Source organism: Chiloscyllium punctatum, chromosome 27 (assembly GCF_047496795.1).
Source record: "Chiloscyllium punctatum isolate Juve2018m chromosome 27, sChiPun1.3, whole genome shotgun sequence".
Taxonomy (NCBI): Eukaryota; Metazoa; Chordata; class Chondrichthyes; order Orectolobiformes; family Hemiscylliidae; genus Chiloscyllium; species Chiloscyllium punctatum.
In genome coordinates, this window is record NC_092765.1 from 38,512,378 (window position 1) to 38,540,345 (window position 27,968).

The window sequence follows — 27,968 nt, forward strand, 5'->3', positions numbered from 1 at the left end:
ATATAATGGCTGGAGAATAGTATTGATACATAATCAGAATCTCACCTCATCATTAGAAATGAAACCAGGGTTGCAAACAGTTGACCAGGAGAGGATAGGATTTGTGGTAGAATTCCTAATATTTAGTTTGGAGAAAATTTCTGCTCATCTAATACAGGATGTCAAACAAGCAGCATAGTAATTTTGAGGTGGAAGATGTGTCAAGAGATCTGGTGCTGACTTGGAGCTGTTGGGGGTTGGTTAGCTCAGTTGGCTAGATGACTCATCTGTGATATAGAGTAACATTAACAGCGCAGGTTCAGTTCCTGCACTGGCTGAGGTTACTATGGAAGTCCCGCCTTTTCTACTTCACCCCTCACCTGAGGCATGGTGACCATCTGGTTCACCTCACCATTAGTTGTCTCCTTTTAATGAGAAAGCAGCCCTATGGTCGTCTTGGATTATCACAAATTTACCTGACTTGAAACTGACATTACCAGTGTACTAGTGTTAATTAAAACTGTTTATTTATGGAGTGTATCACTAAGAGGCAGTCTAGGATAAGAAATAGGGGAGTCTTAATTATATCTTAAGGGAATACTGGAGGTAATGGTTCAGGAACAGAAAGAGAAGCCATTGCAGGTGAAACTCTGGTGACATGTATAAGAATGGAATTTGGTGTTTGCATTGCATCCAGCTGCACAGTGCTTGAGAACCTTTAGAAGTTGATGATTTGGACAACCATGTCAAAAGCTGCAAAGTGATAATGTGGGAGCCAGGAAGAGAAATTGGGTGGTCATCAGTTTCATGGGAATAGGGTTGAGGGAGCAGGAGAAAGATTTAAATGACAAGGTGGATTTGGATAGTTTGAGTGCAAGTAAAAGAGAGAAAAATCTGGGTTCGGGTCTGGAGAAGGGAGTGCCTTGGAGGAGACTGGTTTCATTGGCTAAGAAAAATGTGGCATGTGGTAGCCAAGTAGATGGCCTCGTTCTCATAAATGAGTTAAATATATATATATAATAGGGGAACCGTGACCTAGAATTTCAGATCTGAATGATAAGACCTTGAGGTACCTCCAATCTTGGGCGTTGGAGCTCATTTCCATGCAGAGAAAAAGATCACATCATTGTGACACTTAGGCAAATGAGGGAGGTAGTTGAAGGAAGCTGCAGTTGCTAGGCAGAGAGATTTGCAGACACTCCAATCATACTCCAGGACATTGCAAGTTAAATACCGATGGAATTCATTGCCCCCATGAATTATGCTGTCTCACGTTTTTGTTAAGCTGGCCATAACACCAGGTCTCAAGAAATTATCTTTAGTTCTCCTCAAAATGAGTGGCAGACCCAATGTATCTTTAATGAGTCTTGGATGAGTTAATTGACACACACTGTCTCAGTATGCAACAAGGGGTTCACCTGACTTTCCATACACACTCTAAGCCTTTTATCGTTATAAATCTGGGATCTGCCAGGAACAGGGGAGCTCAGTATCACCTTACAGGATGTTCCAATCTTTTCACCCAGTTAGGAATTTCAATCTCATAGCGTGCGCACGGTAGATGGATTGCCTGATCAAGGGGGTGTCTGATTGCAGAGTGGGGTATTCTCATCATGAGACTGAAGGGAGGGTACGTAGGAGAAGTTTCTGATAATGTGGCTGTGGGGGAGGGAGTGGTGGTTAACCTGTGCAAAAGTACTCCTTGGGAGATTTAACAGAGGTATTCAAAATCATTAAGGTCTCTTGACAGAGCGAATAAAGAAAATATATCACTGATGGAAGGATTGAGAATAAATGGGCACAAGTTTAAATTCACTGACAAAAGTAGCAATGGAGACATGAGGAAATTTGTTTTCATGCAGTGAGTGTTTAAGATCTGCCTGAGAGTATGGTGGAGGCAGGTTCAATTGAGACATTCAAGAAGTAATTGGATTATCTGAAAAAGTAGAATATGCAGGATCACAGAGAGAAGGTGGGGGAATGATTCTAGGTGAATTGCTAATTTTTCCTCATTTGCTGTTACCACGAAATGAGGATCGGCTCTCCTCTTTTCAGCATCTTCTTTGGCCACAACGGATATTTAATGGTCTTTCTAGCAATTTGCATCAATATAAATGTGGTCAACTTGTTCACCCACACGAATCAATTAAGGAGTCAATCACAAGGGTTTTTTGAATGATAATCAGATCAATTTCATTAGAACAAAGGAAAAAGTATTTGCAAATATTTACAAGGAAACAAGAGAAAAGGCAAGAGAGCATGTCCAGTGTATGAAAAGCAGTGCTCCAACTACAAGATTAGATTCCCTACAGTGTGGAAACAGGCCATTCTGCCCAACCAGTCCACACTGACCCTCTGAAGAGTAACCATCCCAAGGCCCATTTCCCTCTGACTAATGCACCTAGCACTCTGGGCAATTTAGCTTGGCTAATTCACTTGATCTACACATCTTTGGACTGTGGGAGGAAACCGGAGCACCCAGAGGAAACCCACACACCCACTGCAAACTCCACACAGACAGTCACCTAAGGCTGGAATTGAACCTGGGACCCTGTTGCTGTGAGGCATCAGTGCAATCCACTGAGCCACAATGTCTCCCTAAGAAGCTGTATCACTTTGCACACAAGTATATATTTTGAAGGAAACAAAGCAATCAGATAAGGATGGCTGCTGGATTCTGCTGAATGATCACAGATATAATGGCATCTGGTTTAAAGGTGATTAAAAGCTTGTGACTATTAGAATGATGACAGTAGAAGGTGAGCATTAAGTGAACATGAAGTTGCCAATAAATGGCATTGCTATGTGGAAGATTATGTGCTTCTCCAACTTTTGCAAAGTGACGCAGGATGATGACCCTGTAATGAAGCTCTTGCACGTAAAGTTGAGGTTATATAAGAGAATGATTCGTGTTCCCAGAGGACAAATAGAGCTGAGAGCTCAGTGCAATGTGAAAAGTTAACATCTGGAGTTTCAGATAGTTTAGACATTCATCTCAGTTGAAGAAAATTTAAGGTTTGGAAAGGTAATGCTACATGTACCAGAAGAGATTTGCAGCATTTTGCAAGCCACATTATGCTATTGACTGCTGACCAGAAGAGGTTGCAAAGATTTTTTTTTCAGGTTGTCTTCCTGGTGAACATCCATCAAAGTGGATGAGAGTGGGAAACCAACTTCATATCTGTGGAGGAGAGTTCCAGCGGCCCTCAATTTAGCCCAAAAGACAAGATAGAACAGGTCAAAAAGAAGGGATTAATCAAGGAAGTGATAATTCCTACCAACTGAATTAGCAGAATGGTAACAGTGAAAAAGACTGGAAACCTGACAGTATGCATCAATCCAAACAATCTCCATAAAGCTTTGAGGTTGCTTCACATCAATCATTTAATAAATATTGCCACAACAAGACAGAAGTAAAGGATGGATACTGGCAAGTGAAACTGGGTGAAAGCAACAACTTTCTAATTACATTCTGAATGCCATTCAGGAGCACAGATGGCTCTGCATGTTGGTTGGCATTTCCGCTGCTATGGAACAGCATCAATACAAAGAAACATGAGATAGTCGATGATCTTCCTAGAGTGGATAATTTGATTGATGATCTGCCAAGTCTATGGATATGGAGATACAATGAAGAAATAATCATAGTCATAGATCATATTATAGTGTGATGGCTAGAGGTAGCTTGCCAGATGAGCCTGAAGATGAACAGAAAAAGATAAAATTGATTATTCTGAGGTCAAGTATATAGATTATTGTTGACAAGGTGATAACTGCAGCAGAAATGCAACAACTAACAGAAAAGAGATGCAAATGATTTGTTGGATTTGTGAACTCTCTGATAAACTCCTTGTGTAATTCGTCATCAGAATATGAATCTCTATGCAAGCTCACTTGTAAGGGTATACAGTGGCATTGAAGCAAAAAGTAATTTTTACTAGAATCAAACTATAGTTACCATAGCAACTGCACTTACAATGGGACCAGCTCTCCCTGGAGAAGGAATTGCAGTCCAGGAATGAACAGATATTAGATGAACTGCTTACACCAACTCATAGATATGCCATTAAAAGATCAGAATGTTATAGAGATTATGGGTGACATATAAGTGCTGGAACAGACATATGTGGCACTGACAGGAAGAAATATAGTGTTTATTTACAATTTATAATTTTTTGTTTTATTGGGTAACGTAATGGTAAAGGAGGCTGTTTCGACAAATGTGTTTGTAAGAACACTGTAAATGTGTCACTTTCTGCAGTCATGTAACCTTTGTTATAAGTTGCTTACACTTTAGAATGAACTGCCACTGAAAAGACTACATGAAATAACCTGGTTGTTATTGCAATGCTTTTGTTTGGACCATGTTGTATGTAAGTTGGCTGCTGAAATTCCCCTATCATGACAACATTACACTCAAAAGGTTTTTAATTGGTTGTGATATCCTTCCTGAGATCCTGAGGTCACAAAGGCACAAGCTTTTCTTTCAAAGAAAAGTTCACTAACGTGTTTTTGTCGTTAAATGTCAGGATTACGCATGCCAGCTTTTATGTGGGTACACTGTCAGAAATTTAAACTTGTCACTTGATACAAGAAAGTTCTCACTTTGATGTTTACTTGCACAGGTAGATGGCATATTTGTTTTCATTTGTTTATTGATGGATTTGTTTCTGCTTTATCTCAGCTACCTCTGCCAATAAAAACAGCTACAAAGCCAAGAAAAACAGAGCTGCATTTCTGTGGGCCTGATTAGTGGTGATGCAGACGTGCAATGTTGCATACTCTTAAGGAAGGAAACTGAAAGAACCGTGGATGATGTAAATCAGAAACAAAAACAGAAATTGCTGAAAAAGTTCAGCAGGTCTTGCATCATTTGCAGTTCTGAGGAAAGTTCACTGGACCTGAAACGTTAACTCTGATTTCTCTCCACAGATGCTGCTGGACCTGCTGAGCTTTTCCAGCAATTTCTGTTTCTGTTTGCTTAAGGGAGGAAGTATGTGTCTCCTTATCTAATTTGGCCTGCATGTAACTCCACATTCACGGCAATGTCATTGGCTCTTAATTGGATTCTGAAATGGCCTAGCAAGCCAAATGTATCAAAACTGCTACAAAATCCAAAGAAAGCAATGAAAGCAGCCAGACCACTGGATCAGTATTTATTACCCATCCCTAAGTGACCTTGAGAAGATGCTGCTTGAACAGTTGCACTATGTGGTCTAAGTGCACTTACAATTCTGCTAGGGAAGCAGCTTCAGAATCTTACCATTGTGATATTGAAGGAAAGACAATATATTTCAGGGTCAAATAGTTTGCGGCTTGGAGATGAACTTGCAGCTGGTGGTACTCCTAGATAGCTATTGCCCCTGTGACTCTAGATGGTTGTTGGTTTAGAAGGTGCTGACGAAGGTGCCTTGTGAAAAAAAACATTGCATTCTATGCAGTGCTGTTACTGAGTGTCTGTGATGGTGAGTGTGGATGTTTGGGGATATAGTGCCAATCAAGTGGGCTGCTTTGACGTGAATGGTGTCAAGTTTCTTATGTGTTGTTGGAGTGGCATTCATCCAGGAAACTGGAGAGAGTTACATGATACTCCTGACTTATGCTTTGTAGATGGTTGAAGTACTTTAAGGAATCAGGAGCTGAGTTACTTGCCTTGGAATTAACAGCATCTGCTGCCATGGCTACAATATTATTATAGAGTCTAGTCTAGTTATTACAGGGTCTAGTTGGTCAAAGGTTGATGGTAGGGGATTCAGCGGTGATAATACCATTAAATGTTACAGGCAATAGTTCGATTCTCTCTTGTTAGCAATGGTCATTATCTGCTACTTGTGTGGTACAAAAGTCATTTGCCACTGGTCAGCTCAAGCTTGGATGTTGTCCAGAATTCACCGGACAAGTGAGACTGCTTCAGTATCTGAGGAGTTGCAAATGGTGCAGAACATTGTGCAAATATCAGCAAAAATTCCCACTTCTGACCTTACGATGGAGGGAAGGTCATTAATGAAGCTGCTGAAGATAATTGAGTTAAGGACACTACCCTGAGGAACTCCTGCAGAGCTGAAATGCATGATATCCAGCAACCATAACCATCTTCCTCTGCGCTATGTCCAAGTCCAACCAGCAGAAATGTTTACCCTTGATCCCAAGGAGCCCAGTTTTTCTCAGGCTCCTTGACATCACACTTGGTCTTTACCAAGTGCGAACAGTTGAACTTTGCAGCTGTAGCAGTGGAGGTTACCAGTAATGTTTATGTTGGTAGATAAGTCAAGGACAGTCACTCTCACCTCACCTCTGGAATTTAGCTCTTTTGTCAATGTTTGGACCAAAGCTGTAACTAAGTCAGAAGCTGAATGGCTATGACAGACCCAAATGGGTATCAGTGAGCAAGTTATAACCAATCCATTGTTGTTTGATAGCACTATTGACAGCCCCTTCAATCACTTGTTTATGATCTGGAATGGGTCTAAACTTTGCCAGGTTACATTTGTTCTGCTTTTTCTGGACAGGACATACCTGGACAATGTTCCACTTTGCTGGGTAAATTTCAGTTGTGTCGCTGTACTGGAGTAGTTTGGTTAGGGGTATGGGTAATTCTGGAGCACAGGCCTTCAAACCTTTTACTGGCTTGTTGTCAGGACCAATGTTGTTTGCAATAAGCACTGCCTGCAGCTGTTCCTTGATATCACGTGAAGTGAATAGAGTTGGTTGAAGGCTGGTTTCTGTGATGTTGAGGACCTCAGAAGTAGATCAGATATATATCGTTCATTTGCTACTTCCAACTGATTTTTGCACTGAGGTGCTGGACTCCCTCACTGCTGAGGATCTGGATATTTGTGGAACTTTCACCTCTTGTTAGTTGTTTCCTTATTCATCATGTTATGACAATGGATCAAAACCCCAATTTGTATATATTTTTTTCAAAAATGAATTCCAAAATTTGTAGCTTTATAAGAAGGACTGCTGCAGGAAAAGAAATCAATGGTTTTAAATTCAGTCATGGTCTGGAGATGCCGGTGTTGGACTGGGGTGTACAAATTTAAAAATCACACAACACCAGGTTTAATTGGAAGCACACTAGCTTTCGGAGCGCCGCTCCTTCATCACTCACTGCTTCATCACTCCTTCATCACTATCACCTGATGAAGGAGCGTCACTCTGAAAGCTAGTGTGCTTCCAATTAAACCTGTTGGACTATAACCTGGTGTTGTGGGATTTTTAATTTTAAATTCAGTGACTGTCTGGGAAAGTCAAGCCAATGGAATGCAACATGTAAATTCTCACAGAAACTTCAAGCAAAGGAAGACTCAAAAAAGAGATAACAAGGGGCTAACTATCCCTCACCTGTTAGCAGCAAGTTCCATCTTGCAGACATGTCTGTTTTACTGTTCAGGAATGATAAAAGGATAGGGGTTAAAAGCCAGTTTAAATACTACTGAAGTGGACTAGTGGGACTGAACACTTCTATGTGAAGCATTGTGGGTCTGAGTACCATTTCACTATGAGAGTCCCTGTCAAAGAATTATCCCCTAGTTCTCCCTCTGTTATACTATTTGTAACTCTGCGGGTGTAAACTAGTTAAAAGGAAAACAGGACAACAAAGGACCTTGAATTCTGGATTTCTATCATGGCTGGAAGACATTAAAGCTACAGATATTCAGCCAATCTGCAAAACTATAGATCATGAAGCTGATAGTTTATCTACCAACATAAACATTACAGGTAATTTCCACTGCTACAGCTGCAAAGTTCAACTGCTCGCAAGTAATTCATCATAAACAATTCAGAAATTGATCCTTTTTTATAACTTTTAAACACTGGTAAATACAAATGGACTTGGTTCCCAGCGGCAAATTACTTTTTCTTCTGGTAAATGTTTGATTAGATTCCACTGCAGTGTGGAAACAGGCCCTTCAGCCCAACCAGTCCTCTGAAGTGTCACCCACTCAGACCCATTTTCCTCTGACTAATGCACCTAACACTATGGGCAATTTAGCATGGCCAATTCACCTGACCCGCACATCTTTGGACAGTGGGAGGAAACTGGATCACCCAGAGGAAGCCCATGCAGAAATAGGGAGGATGTGCAGACTCCACACAGACAGTCACCGAAAGCTGGAATTGAACCTGGGTCCCTGATGCTGTAAGCAGCAATGCTATCTACTGAGCCACTGTACCACCCCTTTGGTATCAACTGTTAGTGCATATGTGTGTTGGGTTACTAAAATAAGGGAATTCTTCTTTAGATTAACATTTTTGAAACCATTTGGGAGGGTGAGTGAACAAAGAAGGAACGTCAGTTCATCAGAAACTCAGCTGGACTCACCACATAAACACAGTGGCTACAATAATAGGTTAGAGGCTAGGAATTCTGCAGTGAATAACTCACGTCCTGACTGCTGAAGGCCTGTTCACCATCCGCAAGGCACAATTCAGGAGTGTGATGGGATACTCCCCACTTGCCTGGATGGGTGCAACCCCAACAATACTCAAGAAGCTTGACACCATCCAGGACATAGCAGCCTGTTTGTTTGGCATTGCATCCACTCCTTCCACCACTGATGTTTAGTAGCAGCAAAGCATATTGTCTGCGTGATGCACTGCAGAAATTTACCATAGATCCTCAGGCAGCACCTTCCAAACCTACAACCACTCCCATTTAGAAGGACAAGTCGAGCATATGTATGAGAACATCATCACCTTCAAGGTCCCCTCCAAGTCACTCACCAACCTGACTTGGAAATACACCACCATTCCTTCGCTATCGCTGGGTCAAAATCCTGGAATTACCTCTCTAAGGGCATTGTGAGTCAACCCACAGCAGGTAGACTGCAGCCGTTCAAGAGGCAGCTCCCCACCATCTTCTCAAGGGCAATTAGGGATGGACAATAAATACTGGCCTAGCCAGCGATGCCTACGTCACACAAAATGAATTTTAAAAAAATCCTCCTCACTTGGGAGCTTAACAGTTTATGGTATTTCATCAGGAACCATAACAAATTGAGGAACCACCCTGGGGATGGATTGCAACAACCACCTTCCATGATAGATGAGGCAGGACTTTAAATCTGAGGTAAAAACAATGACTGCAGATGCTGGAAACCAGATTCTGGATTAGTGGTGCTGGAAGAGCACAGCAGTTCAGGCAGCATCCAAGTACCTTCGAAATCGACGTTTTTGGCAAAAGCCCTTCATCAGGGCTTTTGCCCGAAATGACGATTTCGAAGCTACTTGGTACTGCCTGAACTGCTGTGCTCTTCCAGCACCACTAATCCAGAACTTTAAATCTGGTCAGTTCACCATGGGTTCACCTTGCTCTATCAATTGCATACTGGTTCTGCTGTTTGATGTGCAAGTCATCTTGTGTTGTGGCATAAACAGGTTGATACCTCAGTTTCAGGCATGCCTGGTGCTGCTTCAGGCATCCCTTCTGCACTCTGCTCCAATAGGCTTGATGTAAAGTTACAGCTACTGAGAGAAAGTGCAACAGGCTTGAGGGTAATGGTAGTGTGTGGATTACTGGGCCATGAGAATACAGGTTCAGGTTGAATACAAATCTCTTGCCTTTGATTGCTCACAGTTTCTAGGGATGCCCAATTTTGAGTTAAAAAATTTGTTCAGCATTTATCCCATTCAACACAGCAGTCATGCCACAGGAGACATTGGAGGGCATCCTCAATGTGAAGATGAGACCTTTTCTACAAATGATTGTATTCCAGGCACTCCCACCGATAAAGAGAATGCCAGGGTGTTAAAGCAGGACAACCGTCGGGTCTTCCCACAAGTAAAGCAAAGTGAGGAAGCTGGATGAAAATTAAAGGGCTGAAGTATGCGGGAAGCAATATAAGGAAAGTGTAAAAATTCAGTAGCAGTAAAGCTTGTACAGAGATAACAATAAGACCTTAAGCTAAATACATGTGGGAACAGGAAGCCATTGTCAGTTGCAAGATTTGAAGTTGGCGGCTGTGTTTTGTCTGAGTGTAGTTTGTGGGGAATAGAGGATTAGGATGTCAAGGAGAATTTAGAAGAATTGCTTTGAAATAAAAGTATGGAGAGAGATCTGCCGATGCAGTTGAGGTCAGAAGTGATGGAAGATTTAACAGCAATAGATGTAAACAGTCTTGGCAATGAATGAATCGAAAGGATGACATATTTTCCTGATTTAGTTCAATGTGAGTAAGCAGTTCAGATTTGCATTTGAAATTACAATAGCAAAGCTAATAAATTTTTAAAAATGCAAAAATCAATGTGTGTTTGCATGGGCTGGTTATGAGTACAATAACATTACATACATCACATAATTCACAATCCCTGACAGGTAAGGATTACAAACTGTCATGGCAATTTCATCCAATAATTTGTTCTGTTAATATCACACTTTCATCTGGAGATATACTGTTACCATTAAATCATACTATGCTATTCAAAGCCTCCGTCCGATACCAAGTTCCACTTCACCAGTTCTCCCCTCCAGTTCTACATTGGCTACCAGTGACCCAGGAACAACATATCACAATTGTCACTCTCATATTTAAATTCCCTCATACCCTAGCCTCTCCAAAATGTTTCAAACCATGAACAGACACCCCTCATAGATCATTATATTCCTCTGAATCTCACCTTTATCAGTCTCCCACTAAAGCTTTCCCATCTCCATTGTTGTGTGTTTGTTGTACCTTCCAACACTTTTGGTTCCTTTGTGATCTAGGGTGGGTGAGTTAACCACCCTCTGGTCTAATGAGAAGAGTCTTGTAATGTAAAGATAATGTAGTTTACTCCTTCCCTAAAACTATTTGTAGTTTTCGAAAAATAGATTCTACATTACTACAAAGTCCGTTGGGAGGATCTCACCTTATTTCTGTTTTTCACATTATCCTACCTTACACTGTCATAAGATCATCATAGTGGGTGCTGCCCATTGCATTCAATTGAATAGTAAGCCTTTCACACAACAACTAAATTCCTTTCCCTCCTTTAAGACCCTCTTTAAAACCTAGCGATGAAGATTTGGTTTCCCCTCCTTATATCACTGCATCTGAGATCAATGTTTGCTTCATGACTGCTTTTTGAAGAACCTCAAGATATTTTATGATTCTCCAGTTGATAATTCACATAAATTGTAACTTCTTGCCCATTGAAGCTGCTTTAGGCACCTAACCAACTTACGATCTGTTGATATTTTAAAATCCCAGTCCATATCTTCTAATTGAAAGATTGTCATTGCTTAACTGTTGACTTCTATTGCATGTTGGAACTGTGTGGGATTTCTATACCCCAGCAATTGCCCAAAAAGTTGAAACTTCCAATGGCCATCTAGAACGCAGCATCTAGAACATTCTGAAAAAGTGCCCAGTCCTGAGTCAGTATCAGAAACATTAGAGTTTCTGACTTACTTACCTTAAGAGTTTGTCAGGAACTGTTAGAGAAATTAAAACCTGCTCCATTCCTTGGGTAATTTTCAGGAAAGTCCTCGCCTAACAACACCCTTCCAACTTTCCATTTGCTGCTGATGACAGCTACACCCAGCACCCAATACAACCCACATCCAATCTGACAACTCTGCCTCCCAATTGACACCCTAGTCACCTAACCTATCCCGACCCTAACCCCCATCCCATCTCATCCCATGGATATCCTTTTGGACTCCAATCTGACTAACACTATCCCTCCTGACCTGATTACAAACTCGCTGCTCCACCCAATCCCCGAACAATGACCCCTGCAACTGACCCACCCAGACAAGTCCCACTCCTACCCAACAGTCACTTGGCACCCCCTCTCCTTTGTACCCTTCTCCCCCAACCTCACCACCACCACCATCCCCCCTCAGTCCTCACCCACCAAGCACCCTACCCCAAATCACTGGTTATCCTACCTCTTTGCCCAACCTGTCATCCTATGCTCCACTCATCTGGCACCCATACTACTCATTCAGTAGGCACATTGCCCCCCACAAACCTGGTATCCTAATCCCTTAACCCACCTGGCACCTGCCTCCCCTCATCCACCAGGCACCTGTACCTTTCACCACCTGGCATCCTGCCCTTCACAAATCTGTGCTCTATCCTCACCCCTCCCTCCCCATCTGGCACCCTAATCCTCTCATCTTCCTGGCATCAGTAACACCTTATCAACCTGCCATTTTACATCCCCATTCACTTACCATCTTAGCCCCCAACCCCTGACACCCCTAGACCCTCTCTTACTTGGCACACATAACCCATCTTACCTGCTGTCATGTGGCTTGATGACTTTTAAGCCACAGAATACAGCAGCTTTTGCTGCAAAAGGAGAAGTAGTCTCAGAATCAATCCACTCTGCCATTATCTATGTGGTTTGCTGCATTACCTCCAGTGTTCAGCCATCTGCCTTGGAACATAACCCAGGAAACCCCTGTAAAGGGGCAACTTTCAGTCTTTCTGGATTGGAAATAGGGATTCCAATTCAAATCAAAATAAGTGGGCATTGTTTTTGTGATGGCAGTGCAATTACACAGTTATTAAACAATTACACAATTACAATGGCTTTTCCACCACATCTCTGTTTCAGTTTGTAGTATTCCTCCCTCTGAGTTTCTGGGCTCCAACATTGAGGCTGACTCTCCAGTACAGAACTGTGGGTTAATTCTAGTTGCAATGATACAGGTCCTATCTTTTGGATCAAATTTTATGCGGAGGCCCCTAATCCTAACTGCCTGATAGTTAGGTGTAACAGAGTATCTACATACCCTACTATGTGAAAGGTGATCAAAAGAGTTAACCCCAACATCCTGGCCCATATTTAACCCTCAGTTGACATCACAAAATCAAATAATCTGGTCATTATTCCATTCATCGTTGTGGGAAAGAGTTTTGCTGAGTGCAAATTGACTGTTGCATTTTCTGCATTACAATCATGACCACACTTATAAAAGATACTGTATGGCTGTCAAGTAATTGAGACATCCAGTGCTCAAAATATGCGAATTAGAATTAGCTTTATTGTCACATGAGTACACTGAAAAGTTTACAATTCGCCACTTATGGCACCATCTTAGGTACAAAGTTACCGAGGTAAAGATTCTTGAGTACAAATTCTTCAGGAAAAAAAGGCATTACACACCTTCAAAAATATAAAACCGTAATAATAAATTAGAAAGATAAATAAATATGCGGAATTTACATGCAAGTCTTATTTTCCTATTTTATTGCGAGAATTCTTTTCTGTTTATTTTCTCATGGGTCATGGATGTGGTTGGCAAGGCCCGAATTTGTTGCCCATCCCTAAGTCCCCTGGAACTGAGTAGCTTGCTCGGCCATTACAGCAGAGAGTTAAGAGTCAACCACATTGCTATAGATCTGATGTTGCATATAGGCCAGTCTGGCTCAAGATGGGCAGATGTCCATCACTAAAGAACATTAAGTATTACAAAAGTTGTTAATGTATCATAATCTTTACTTGTGGTACTAATATTCAATTCCAGATTTATGAATCACATTTAAATTGCACGGTGGAATTTGAACCCATGTTCCCAGGGATGCCAGTATGGTGCCATTACCATTACACCATCATCTCCCAAGAGTAAAGTTATTAGAATTGCTGCCTGAAAATAGTAATAAAGTGACCTGCAAATTGTGGTAGTGAACCTTATGAGGCAGTTACTATGTTGCAGCTTCATGACTGAACTCTGAGCTGGATTGAGCCAGGTGTTCACACACCTTAGACGTTAGACATGGAACCACAACAGTGCAGTATATTTGAGACCTATATGAACAGGGCAAACAACAGCATTTTCCGTAATAAATTAGATTGAAAGATTACTAACCAGATTAGCCCAAAGCTTGAACCAGGACTTTCACTTGAGAACAGTGAATTCAAGGTCAAATAATACAGAAAATACAAATAGAAGGAGGGAAAGAATGGGATTAGTAGAAATAAAAGAGACAAAAAATGTAATTGTTTTATGTTTAAATGTTGAAGTAACAAGAGTATAAATGTTACTCATCAGCGTTATGGGGTTGTTCTGGCAATATTTCACATTTGTCACACTATTAAAATAGTATTTCAATTGGAATTAGGCAGTAATAACTTGTATTGGTGAGTTCATTTGGTATGTATGATGTAAAGATACATGATTCACAGCATTTGGGAGATTATGGGTGGGTGGCACGGTGGCTGAGTGATTAGCATTGTGTCCTTACTGCACCATGGACCTGGGCTGATTCCACCCTTGGGTAACTGGCCATGAGAATTTGCACAATCTCCTGGTGTCTGTGAGAGTTTCTCCGGCTGCTCTGGCTTCTTCCCACAGACCAAAGATGTGCAGGTTGGCTTGATTGGCCGTGTTAAATTGCCCATCATGTTCAGGCATGTGCAGGTTAGGTGGATTAGCCATGGGAAATGCAGAGATGAGGTAGGTCTGGTTGGGATGCTCTTCAGAGCATTGGTGTGAACTCAATAGACTGAATGCCCTGCTTCCACACTGTATGGATTCTATTTGAGTAGGGGAATCAGATAGTGTGCTGACTCTTTGAAGGCACATTTGAACAAGAGTAGGCCACATGGCCCTTTAGTCTTGCTTTGCCATTCAATAAAATCATGACTGATCTGATTTTAACCTCAACTCTACATTCCTGCATATCTCTGATAATCTTTCATCCTCTTGGTAACCAAGAATCTGTCTACCTCACTCCTTAAAAATATTTAAAGATTCTTCATCCTCTGCCTTTTGAGGATGGGAATTCCAAGGACTCACAACTCTCTTAGAGAAATAAAAAATGTTTCTTTATCTCTGTCTTAAATGAGTGACCCCTTATTTTAAAGTATGACCCCTATTTTTAGATTCTTCCACAAGAGAAAACAACTCTTGAGTTAAATCCCCTCAGGATCGTAAATGTTCCAATGAAGTCACCTCTGACTCTTCTAAACTGCTCAGGGTACAGATCTGGCCTGGTTAACCTTTCCTCTTTAGCCAATCCAGTCATTGCAGATATTAGTCCAGTAAACCTTCTCTAAATAATTTGCAACATATTAACATCCTTCTCTAAGTGTAATGTCAAGTAGTATAAACATTATTCAAGATGCAATTTCACTGCTACCCTGTGTAACTGAAGCATAGCCTCCTTTCTCTTGCATCTTATGCCCCTCATAATAAAACATAACATTTTATTAGCTTTGCTGATTACATGCATGCTAGCATTCTGTGAGACATGCATTTCAGAACATAGCAACCTGTCACCATTTAGATAATATGCTTTTTTATTCTTTCTGCCAAAATGGACAATTTCACACTTTCCCACATTGTAATCTGTTTACCAGATCTTTGTGCACTCAATTAACTTATTTACATCCCTCTTCACAATTCACGTTTTTTAAAATCTCTCTTTCTGCCATCTGTAAATTTAGCTTCCATACCTTTGTTCCCTCTCTCCAAATCATTGAATGGAAATGTCTAGTGGCCACACAGGCAACTTCCAAACTTCTTGCTGAACTGTGGCTGCTGGGCATTGATGTCCAATTTCCATTTAAATAATAGTGCTGTTACCTTTGCCATTGTTTCTATTGCAAAATCTGGCCCTGAGTCTGAGCCAAAATGAACAGGTGCTCTCAAAGCCTCAGAGTTTAATTGTTCTGTTTATGTCAAATTGAGTTCAGTTCAGTTGCTAAGTCAGCTGGAACAAAACACCAGATATGATAATAGTAATGGAATGTACTAAATCAGTTCTGATTGAAAGGGTAACAACTAGTGGCCAGTGAAATTCCCTCCTCCTCTTTCGTGATCCTTGCAACATCTGTTTTATTTGCAGGGGCTTGCTATTAGCAGAGTGTGATTTTGTGTTTTACATCCTCTCCTGTGAGTGTGCTTATGCCCAAATCAACAACAGCAATTCTACTTATTTTATCTGTGTAGGTTACGCTAACAAGGCTGGGTTACAGAAAACCCCTGCAGGAATCCGACAGAAGAGAGTCTCCAACCTGGCTATAAATCCAATCTCTAGCAATATTCTAAGATAAGATGTCTCACAATGGCAATGCACACTCAGTGCTTTTAATAAGAAAAAGGCAAAAACTACAACATGGATCACTTGTACATACCAATATATACTATGTTCTGCCAAAACCACTTTCAAAACATAGAAACCAGAGTAGGAGCAGGGTATTTACTTCTTCAAGTATGATGATGGCTAATCCTCGACATCAATGCCATGCTCCTACCTTTCCCCATATTCCTTGAATCTTTTAAAATCTCAATATTTACCTATCCCTTTCTTAAATATATTCAGTGGATGTGGGAGTGAATTCCACAGGTTCAATACATTTTGCATAACAAAAAGGTTTCCTTATCTCAGTCCTAAATGGTCTACACCCATATCCCAAGACTGTGATCCCTAGTCCTAGAATCTCCCACCAGGGGAAAACATCCTCCCTATACCTAGTCTGTCCAGACCAGTTAGAATTTTATATGTTTCAATGAGATCCCCTCAAATCCTTCTAAACTCTGGTGAATACTGCCCGGTTGAGCCAACCTCTCCTAACAGGACCGTCCTGGTATCCCTGGTATCAGCCGAGTGAACCATCACTGCACTCCCTCAATGGCAAATGAATCCCTTGCTAGGCAAGGAGACCAAAAATGTACACAATGCTCTGGGTGTGGTCTCACCAATGTCCTGCATAACTTCCATAAGACATCCCTACTCTGAACTCAAATCCTTTTCTAAAAGGCCAATACATCTGAATGTTCTGAGGAAGGGTCACTCGACCCAAGCATTGACTCTGATTTCTCTCCACAGATTCTACCAGACCTGCTGAGCTTTTCTAGCAATTTCTGTTTTTGTTTCTGATTTACAGCATCTGCAGTTCTTCAGGTTTTTAAGGCCATTTTATCATTTGCCTAATTACTTGTTGCACCTTCCTGTCTACTTTCATTGACTGGTGTTCAAGAACACCCAGATCTATAGCATTTGGTCTGGATCATATTGTGTGACTGTACTGATGTTTTTGAGTTTGTGTGTCAATGACTGAATTCCATTTTGCACATATTTTCCTCTCAATTTGTAGAATATTATTTTCCCTCTCTTCTTCAGGCATATTCCATTAACCATTCTCTAACTGGAAGGTTGGTCAGTATATTTTCCCAGCTCCATGCTCACCTTTATGATAACAAAATGTGTACCAATGGGTGCAAGAGGCATGGACATTTTGAGGGTATGCACTTGGGGGCTGTGTATGTGCCTTTATGTGTAAGTAGGATACCAGCCAAGATCAAAATTACCTCTAATGTCTCCAGTTGGTAATTATTCCATGCTGCGTCCTAACTCTCTACATATTGCATCCGAAAACAAACAATGCCCGGCATTGCTAAAACATCGTTCAATATTTTCTGCTTCTCTCACAGATTTAAGGCTGACCCTGGAAGTGATCGACCCCTGAAAGCATATGCACCTCGCTCTGTCTTAGATATACAGGTTGGACACAGAGTTAAAGTTATATTGCCAAGTGGCAAAATTGGAGCAGGTCTGGTGAAGTATATTGGTGGTTTGCCTATGGTGCCGGAAATCTGCTTTGGAGTGGAACTGGATTTTCCCGAAAATGGTCTACGTAATGGAGTGTTCGCAGGGCACTGTTATTTTTCCTGGTAAGTTATGAGCTATGTAAATATGGAAACATTTCTAATTTGGGGTTACTAATTTCTTCCTGCTGGTATGTTTTAATAAATATCTCTGCAAATTTCATTTTTTAAAACATTTTCTAACTTTTGGAGATGTGGACTCTCCTAAGTACTCTCAGCCATCAGGTTGTATGATTTAGTGGATAAAGTGTATTGAAATGTCTTCTTCTTTATACCCAAGGGGCTTGGCTTGGTAGACTCCAGAAGCATTGGAAAGTTTTTGCTCAACCCTACAGGGAGAATCACAAATGTTTTTCAGAAATGGCAAACGATAAGTCTTGATCACTGAAAGATTCCAACGAACATAGTGTTACTAGAAGTTTACAAACTAAGTTTACAAAATTATGAGAGACGTGGATAGAATATATAGTCGGAATCTTTTTCCCAGAGTAGAAATGTCAATAATGAATGCATAGGTTTGAGGAAAAAGGGGTAAGTTTAAAGGAGATGTGGGTGGCATTTGTTTTTGCACAGAGGGTGGGAAGTGCCCGGAATGCATTGCTAGATGAAGTGGTGGAGGCAGATACAATAATAATATTAAAGAGGCATCTTGACAGATATATGAATAGGCTGGGAATAGAAGAATACAGACCAGATAAAGGCAAAAGGCACCATGTGTCGACGCAGGCTTGGTAGGCCGAAAGGCTTGTTCCTGAGTTGTTTTATAACCTTTGTACTACTGCCAGAAGCATCAGATTGCTGTTTGAATTTTTATCAAGCAAGTAATTAATTGCATGCATGTCAGGACAGCCCAGTTAATTACAACAGGCACAGGAAGATGACATTTGAGAACTATCAATCCATATCCTTATGTTAACAGAAAATGATTAATGACCAGTTAATGGATGACTGCAGGCACAGAGTTCCATGTGCTAGTACTCAGCATGCAAAGACCTACTCTGGTTTAAACCATGTATATCATCCAGTGGTAGACTCAAACACAAGGTACTGAATGGTGTCCCTGGGACCAGAAAACCTCACTAGATAGAGTTTCAAAAATATTCTGTTGTATTACTGTTGTTGTACCTGAAATAATAATATGAACAATGCAAATAACTTAAATGAACACATCCTTCAGATCTCAATGTTTGGGGGTTTGAACCCCATTGTCTTTTTTTGGTATCACTGCAGTAATCAAAGACAATGAACACTTAAACAATATGTTTGATAATAACAATCCTGAGGTTTCTGTATTCTTTGAGTGAGTAGAGGATCATTGTATGCGTGATCCCATGCTTCTGTCAAATCCAACACCGATTCTGAAGACAGATTCTTGTTATCACAATTATTTCTGAAAGTGAAGGATTCTTTTATTAACAAATGATTTTTGTTATAAGAAATCATTTTGATCTTTTGCCACTTTTGCAATCTTTTGTTTTCACTCGTTCTGCTATAACTCTTAATTGATTGAAAGCTTGAAGTCCTCAGATTGATGTATGGATGGATATCCATGATAATGAACCCTTGGGCCAGAGGTCAACAAGGCAGAATTGCCTCCCTCTAATGGCTTTTACTGTTTCTCCTAGGTTTCTGCTGATTTTATGCTGACATTGAAGTGGGATATCAAGAGAAATTCATGACCCTGATGTTTTACTTCATATACTGCCTTTGCTTTGAAATTTTCCTCTAGTTCTCTCTTTTTTTCTCTCTCTCCTGAAGTACAGAGGTAGGATCTGGGCACGCCAACCATTTGACATATTGCCAAAGTGTCATTCTAGATAGAGAATTCAAACATTCATAGTCATTCTTGGATCTGTGTTCACTCCTCACCAAATCAGCACCTCCCCAGCAAGTCTTAACAAATACCAATAAGATTGATAAACCCTAGAGAATTGTTGCCATACTTTTCGCTGAGTTTGAACTCAGCACTTTCACTGCTTTACCTTTTAAGGATCTGCAATTTGATTGATATGCATGAGACTTCCATACTGAGAGAACAGAGGAAAGCTTGCTTCCTGCAGATTATTGGCTACTTAATGTCTGAAGCAGCTGAATCACTGAATTACAAGAAATAGTTAACATCATAACTAATTTCCATTTTTGAGCAGGCAATCAGATGGGTGACTGTGTTGAAATTAGAGGCTGGGTAGACTGAAACTCAGAGGCAGTTTTTTTTGCTGATGGTTAAGATGACAAAATTGAATATTGGCTAAGGAGAGGGAGAAACTTGGTTGCCAGTTATGATCTGGGGAAAAACTGGCAGAAGGTATTCAGGGCTTTGGTTGCCTGTGTGAGATTTATCTTCCACCTTGATCATGCCAAGCTCTCCTTGCCAACAAATCAGGCTATTAATTCTCCTTGATGATTTCACCCTTTACTACACTTTGAAGTTCAGGAGTGCATTTGGCCAACTTACTGTCAACGTTTGTGTTTCTTCTCTCAAGTCAGATCATTGATGTTAGATCTTCCCAAGAAAACAGTTGAGGACAAGTGAGCCTGTATAAAATACAGAGTGCAGGTAGGGAAGGGAAGAAGAGATGGTGTGTTTTTAAATTGGAGAATGTGACAGTGGGCAGGAAATGATATCCTTGTGGATAACTGCATCAAAACGAGCAGAGTCTCTGATGGTAGCATCTCTTTTCCTCTTGCGAGACCGTTTGGTGGTCAGATTCATGTTTAGTCAGTGATTAGGGAGCCATGACTTGGCTAAAACAATAGCTCAGACCCTCCAATCTCCAGGTGATCAGAGACTGGATGACACAAGATGCATATCAGAACTGTGCAGAAATCATGACATAGTGACTCTCCATGGATTGTCCAGAAAAAGATAAATTCTACTGCTTCCTGGAACCCTCTGCAAACGTCTCTGATTCCAAGTTAAAGCTAGATGTAACAGTTCCAAAGCACATTGGATGAGTTTACTCAAAGTGTTGGAGGCCTGAGTGACCAAGACATAGAAGCCCTTTCAAAGGCAGCAGCTGATGACTTGTTTGCGGCAACAGAGAGAACATCAGTTTGCATGGAGAGTATGAGTATCAACTTTACTCAAAATGCAATACCCATGCAGATAATATTAGTAGTTGGGAAGCAGAGGGTTGTCTGCACAAGCAAGATAGAAAGCTAATTTAAGAGATAACTGGTTTGTGAGGAATCTTCTTACAGGATCCATCTCATTCACACCACTGTAATTTCAACTGAACCATTTCCATGGAGAAAACATATTATGTAGAAATCACAACACAGAAATAGATCCTTTGGCCAAAGCAGTCTGTGTTGGTGCATGTCACCCACATAAACAGAAATTAAATCCTGCATGATTCCCACATCCCTTTATCCCCTTTTATCAATATACTAATTTTATTAGTTTTGTTTCATGAGTTGTGCACCCTTCATTCTGAGTTTTTGTCAAAGGCTGTAAAATGAGACATTTTTAACTGCCCTTTGCATTCACAGTCAGGAAGAAACAAACTCATGCATGTTTAGTTATAAACCATCCTGGGTTGGCTGTGTGTCCAGTTACAAGCATAGAAACATAAAACATTTACAGCACATTTTGCCAATAATGAGCTATCCTGTCTAACCCCACTTTCCAATTCTTGATACCCTGTAGGCTATGGCACCTCAAGTGCATCATCAGCATATTCTTTGTTGTTTGCAATATATGGAAATCTATTAATCTCAGTCCTGAACACTCAATGATGAGCCTCCACAGAAGATTCAGAAAATTTGTCACTGTCCGAGGGAAGAAATTTCACCTCAGTGCTTAATGGTCTGCTCTTTATTATGAAGCTGTGTCACTTGGTTCTTAGTGAGGGGAAACATCCTTCTTGCCACTCTGTCAACCCTTGAAAAAATTCTGCATGTTTAAATGTGATCACCTATCATTCTTCTAAACCCCAGTGGGTATAGGCCCAAACTATTTAATCTTTCTGCAAAAGACAATCCTTCCTTTGGAGAACCTTCCTCAATGACAAGTATATCTTTCCTTGAGTAAGGAAACTGAAAATGCACTCAGTATTCCAGGTGTGTTCTGTGTATAACTGCCGTAAGATATCATTACCCAAAATCTCTTGTTGTAAAGGCCAATGTTTCATTTACCTTCTTAATTGTTTCCTGTAGCTCAGCCTTAATATTCAACCCCTCATCCTAGGAGCTAATTGAGTGAAGCTTCACTGTACTGTCTCCATTGCAGGTGTATCCACACAAAGTTAAACTTCACTATCCAACATTGCTATGGAAGCATCATCAAAGCTGAGAATTAGCAGGTCCAACAGCCCAACTTGTTTCCCTGTCTAGACTGTTAAACTGAATGATCAATTTTAAACATCATGCACGGTTTCTTTACATAAACACTGAATTTAGAATGATTTGAAAATTTGTTTATTTTTATGTCCTTTACTCAGTATATGTTACTTTTTAACTCCTGTGTTTATTTTGTGTCTCATTAAGACCATGTCCAGTCATTTCTTTCCTATCTTCGAATCAATCTCCCTAACTTTCCTTTATGATGTTTTTTCCTATCTCCTCTCTCCCTCTCTCTGCTGCAGTTCTCTAACACTTAGCTTATTTATCACAATGATCTTAAAACTTCAATATGTTATGATCATAGATAAAACAGATAATCATAGAAGAAGGAAAATGCAGTTAGAGATGCAGTTGTGGCTTCTTGCAGAGTTTCCCGGATCTTTTTCTTCTGATTCCCTCAATGCAAGAGTGCTAATAATACATAGTCTTTAAATGAGACGTGTTGGTCTTTAGAATTTTGTTTGGTGCATGAGGAAGCAGAAATGTTCAACTTGTGAAAGGTTTATCTCTGCAGGCTAATTTATCAGCTTGAAAAGCTGTGGATTTATTATCAGTTTGTGCCCTCTGCTGATCTCATACGCATTGAAACAAAATCCGTTTGATCTGACCTGAGATAAATGAAACTGCAAGCATTAGCAAATTGATATGAAAGTAGAAAATCGTGGAAATAGACAGCTGTTTCCCATCAGCAGATGTAAAAAGTAAAGATAGATTGTCTGACAGAAGCATTCTGTCATAATTCCTGTTGCTTGCAATAGTTTTAATGAAACATACTAATTTGTCTTTACACTTTACAAATAGGCTGGATTTGATCGGTATGTTATTGACACATAAAATAAAGCAAAATTGTATGGATGCTTGAAATTCGAAATAAAACAGTAAGGTCTGGAGAGATTGATCACTCAGAAGCAGTCATATTCGACTAGAAACATTAACTCTTTCTGTCTCCACAGATTCTGCCAGGCTGCTGAACATTTTCAATGCTTTCTGTGTTTAAAAATGCTGTTTGCTGACGCAGATCTTTCTGATTAATGTGCAGCTGAAAAGTATAAACCTGAGGCAACTGAATTCCCCATTGCTTTGCTCCTTCCAGATCACAAGTTAACTCCCCTCACATGCACAGATTATGTGTACATCTTTGACAGAAATAGTTCCCGTTCGTACAGTTGCACAGAGGAAGGCGACATTTAGGTGCTCCTTCTAATGTAGGCTCCGGAAACTGCCTTCTAATTAGTCCTAATTTTGTGCTCTTTCACCTTAGCTCTCTGAAATTGCTTTTATTTTTCACGTACACATCCCCAAAAGTTGAACTATTATCTCAGTTGATTTTTTGGTTTGCCTGCGATTCATAGGTAACATAGATATTTTGTCCTCAAGTGAATCATGTAAATTAATGAAATAACTAACCAGTCCCAATTTGTCTCTGATCAAGTCAGTACTAGTGTGACCTGTTCTACTATCTGCAAATCTTGTTACATGTAAAGCTTTTTAAAAATTGAAACTTAATGTTCTGACCTATTACTGCCTTTGTTTTTGATTATACAGCAAGCCCAGTCAAGGAATTTTCATCAGTTTTAGCAAAGTATTGATGGTTCTCGAATAGCAAAGATTCCTTAAAGGGGAAGGCTTTCTGGATTTTGAGAAATCCAACCTGAACTTGTATTAACGTCTGAAGCATTAATCGAAATTTAGTTTCTGTTCAGCTCAAGTACTGAATCCAGCAAACCAGATGTTCTGCTGAAGAAGATTTCCAAAACACAACTAATTCAATATTTTGGCTCCATTATGTGTTTATGACCAACAGTGAAGATATTTGTTTCAAATTCTGATTTACTATGACAAATGATACACTTTCTCCTCTGTTCATAAATGTACAGCTCCTAGATTTTATTTCCATTGTAAATTTCTGATATTTTAATAAAACTGTCTTTCAGGAAAACTTCACACGCAATATGTGGAGTGGATTTTGTCACATGCTTCTCCCTTTTAGACATTAAATATAGCCCACCACACAATGGCTCCTGCTAGAGGCTGGTTGGATGGCATCCAAATCCAAAATTCCCAATGTACTGAGCCCTGACGACTGGATCTGGTCACTACTTCCTGCAAATAGAAACATAATCTTTTCCTTTACCCTGCCAAACTCTTTAATAATCTTGAAGAATTCTATTAAATCTTCTTAATCTTTTCTTCTTGTTCAAACTGTTTTGATGGGTATAACTTCTCAGTTTTGTTATCAAGTACATCTTTCCTCCTGTGACTCTCTATCCTTTTTTATAATACAGAAACCACAACTGCTCCCTCCAATTGCAGTCTAACCAAGGGGCTATACAAATTTAACATAACTGCTCTGCCTTTCAGTTTTCTTTCTTGAGAAACAAGCATCAAGTGCTAGGTTTTGTTTGATTATCATCTTATTATCCTTAATCATTAAATCTCGCTATTTGGTTAACTGTGTTCCCAGATACGTCTGCCCCCTGTATCTTATTTAGAAATCTTTTTTGCGAGATTATTTGGGGCTTTTATTCTTTCTACCAAGAGGTAGCGGCTCACAGTGTGTCATGGGTTATAACAGGTGTTTTTGATTTGTAATGAATTAATGTTAAAGGAGTGTGTTCAATGTGTGCATTACACATACACATATATTTGTGTGCATTTGTATTTAGCATTTTCAAAGATTGCATGAAAACAGGTTATTTTTGAACTGAGGCATGTAAGCCATACTTAAAGGAATGCATGTATTTTTTGAATGACGCAAACTAAATTTAATTACTGCTGTCATCATTTGATGAAACACCAGGAAGTAAGTTTTTGATTTTGTGTGAATGTAAAACAAATGGCACCAACATCAACAGCTCATTTTAAGTTGCAGGAATTGTTTGACATTTACCTTGTTATCAATAGAAATAAAAATTGTGAGACGTGTAACTGGGATGAAAACAGAAAATGCTGGGAATATTTGACAGGGATGCATCACCTGTGCAGAGCCAAGCAGAATCAGACCTGATGAAAGATCTCAGATCTGAATTGTTGGGTTGAATTTTCCTGTCAGCATCAGGGTTGTTTCCATATTGTGGCATCACTTGTATCTTGACATCAGCACCCAGCCTTCTAAAGGAAATCTAAAGGAAGAGCAGCAGGGGGTCCCATCCAGCTTGCTCATCCACCATTCAATAAGATCATCACTGATCTGTTTGTGATCTGAACTGCATGTTTTTGTTCCCCTCTTACCTCTCTCGTCGATCAAAAATCTCTCTAACTCATCCTTGATTCTAATCAGTGGCCAGGCCTGGCACCACAGAATCTGGGAAAGAATCTCAAAGTATCACCATACTCTGAGAGAAGAAATTGTTCCTCACCTTCATGGGAGACCCATAGATGTAGATTCCATCATGAGAGGAAACATCGTCCCTGCAGTCCTTCTTAGAATCTTATGTATCTACAGGTTGACTTTTCACTCTTCGAAACCCCAGTGAGTGTAGACCCAATCTGCTCCTTCCTTCATCTCAGGAGTCAGCCTAATGAAAAGTCTCTGAACTGCTTCCAATGCAATACAGCCCTCCTTAAATAAAGTGTGATCTCTTTGATGCTCTGTACAGTTATAGCAAACTTCCTTATATTGATGCTCCATCCAGCTTTTAACGGGGCAACTTTCTCATTGCCTGCTTGATTATTTGGACTCTACTTTTTTTTGTGATTCATATACAAGGACTTCCAGATCATTTTGTACTGCTGCATTTTGCAATCTATTTCAATAATATTCTGCCTTCCTATTCTTCCTCCCAAAGTGCACAATCCCACATTTTATCACATTGTATATCCATTTGCCAATTTTCTGCCCCTTTTTACACAAGTATATCCCTTTGCAGACTCTATCCTTCTCACAATTTGTTTTTCTACCTATCTGCACTGGTAATAATTTGTGAAGTACACTATTCAGCTCATTGAGCCTGCTCAACCATTCAGTGATCCAATAATCTTTAACTCCACTTTTCTGCCTTTTAGCAATAATCCTTGATTATCGTACTGATCGACAATAACATTAAGCATCTCAAATTGCCACTCTCAGAGAGCACCACGCAGAAAATATTGGCTTTGAACTTGATAGCAGTGGGATTCAAGCCTTTAACTTGATAGAGACTTATATTCATTTGGATATAATACCACCATCTTCTCTGGTGAGATTTGAACATGTGCCATCAGAGAATCAGTCTTGATTTCTGGATCACTAGACCATCATTTCCCCTCAATTTGGCCATAATGCTGTCTGTCTATTCACTCAAGTCATCAGTGTAGATAGAAAACAGTTGAGATGCCAGGAATGAGGCTGTGCAAAAATTTACCCCCTAATAATCACCAATTGATCTCTCCTCTCTGTTTCCTGTTAGTTATCCAATTCCCTATTCATGCTAATATATCAACCAAACACCAAAAGTTTGATCTTGTGCAATAATCTTTCAAGTGGCACCTTGTTAAATGTCTTATAGAATCCCAAATACACTGTATCTACCTGTTCTCCTTTATTCATCCAAAGTTTGGAACATCCTCAAAAAACCTTTTCAAACAAATTTCCCCTTCCCAAAACCACGTAGGCTCTGTCTGATTGTATTATAATTTTCTGAATGTCCTGCTACCACTTCAAGAATAATAAATTCTAGGAATGCCTAATGATTGATGCAATTAAGATGCCACTTCCACATTCACTGTCCAATTATGGACAGTAGGCAGAAAAGAAATTCAGGAAACTGACTCTGAAAACCTGCAGTATGGGTTGACCAGCTGTCACAGATGTCACCAGACTGGCTGAGTACTTATTATATTTCCAGTTTTGAATTCAGATGTACATCATCCTCAATAATTTGTTTTTGTGAAACAAGTTGCCAATTTACTATCACAGGATTTACACTATTACACAAAGTTTGGACCTGTACTCTGACATGAACCAGTCCAAATGGTAGCAACAATATCCCAGACCTCTTCAATATCTATGCCTTCAGTGTTCAGATCACTACCATCCCTTGTATTTCTTAAAATGTTACCCAAAGTAAGGTCCCAATTTTGTTAGCATTATTTAAAAGGCACACTTTTCAAAATCGACAATAAACCATTTTGCACAAGTAGCTTTTTGAAATTTGAGCATATAATCTTGGTTGGCATTCCAGAGAAATACTGAAAGAGTGCTGTACTGTCGGGGGTGCAGTGTTTTGAGTGAAATGTTAAACTGAAGCCAGTATGTGCCCTCTCAAGTGGATATAAAACATCCCTTGGCACCATTTTGAGCAACAGCAGGTGACGTTCTATCTGGTGTTAAGAACAGAATCACTTAAAGTAGATGAACTGGTCCTTAATAGTTGCTGTTTGTGGGATCTTGCTGTGCACAAGTTAGATATGGCATCTCTAGCATTACAACAATTATTACATTTTAAGAATATTTCATTAGTCATAAAGCTTCTTGGAAAGTCCTGACGTCATGAAATGACTGAAAGCAATGCAAATTCTTCCATTCTTAAATTAGTCACTAGGACCTCCGCGTTTTAAAGGTGTCTTGGCGTTCAGTCCACGTTGTAAAGTTGGAAACAATAGAAATAGAGTAGTTTTATATTTCTTTCTTTTTATGGGGTATCCTGTGGACAGTATATAATCAAGATGTTTAGACAAGCATTTCATTTAGAACTGTATTAAAACTCTGCAATAAACAAAGCTTCACATGGTTTCATTGATTCATTTCCATTTGACACGTTGCACTGAACTTTAAATAGATCACCAGCTTTTCATGGAGAAAGATTAATAGAATCATGAAGATGCTTGAAGAATAATAAAGCTGTGTCAGGAATATCCAGAAAGCATTATACAGTTCCTGATTTTCATCTGCAGCTGTGGGGAGTTCTCTTTGCGTTAGAAACCATGTTTTAGAAAAATATCAGCAGAGATACATAAACAAAGGTTCCGTCTGTGGTTTCCAGAAAGGTGGCAAAAAAAAAAAGAAGGTAACAGATTGTGGAGATGATAAGGGGAGATCAAAGATGTAGTTTGATCAGAAATGTGTCTTTCTCAACTCTGAGATCCTAGTCAAATCCAAAACGGAAAATCCCAATAA

The 27,968-nt window shown here is 39.9% G+C and overlaps 1 protein-coding gene across 3 annotated transcripts in view; it reads left to right on the plus strand.

The window, feature by feature from the left end:
- LOC140453655 (uncharacterized) overlaps nucleotides 1-27,553 on the plus strand; it is a 76,710-nt gene extending 49,157 nt beyond the window's left edge. For all 3 annotated transcript variants that reach the window (XM_072548539.1, XM_072548540.1, XM_072548541.1), the window contains exons 8-9: nucleotides 17,354-17,593; nucleotides 23,417-27,553. In XM_072548539.1, the coding sequence (XP_072404640.1) occupies nucleotides 17,354-17,593; nucleotides 23,417-23,474 (298 nt within the window). In that variant the 3' untranslated portion in view covers nucleotides 23,475-27,553. The remainder of the gene's footprint in view (nucleotides 1-17,353; nucleotides 17,594-23,416) is intronic.
- The last annotated feature ends 415 nt before the right edge of the window (nucleotides 27,554-27,968 follow it).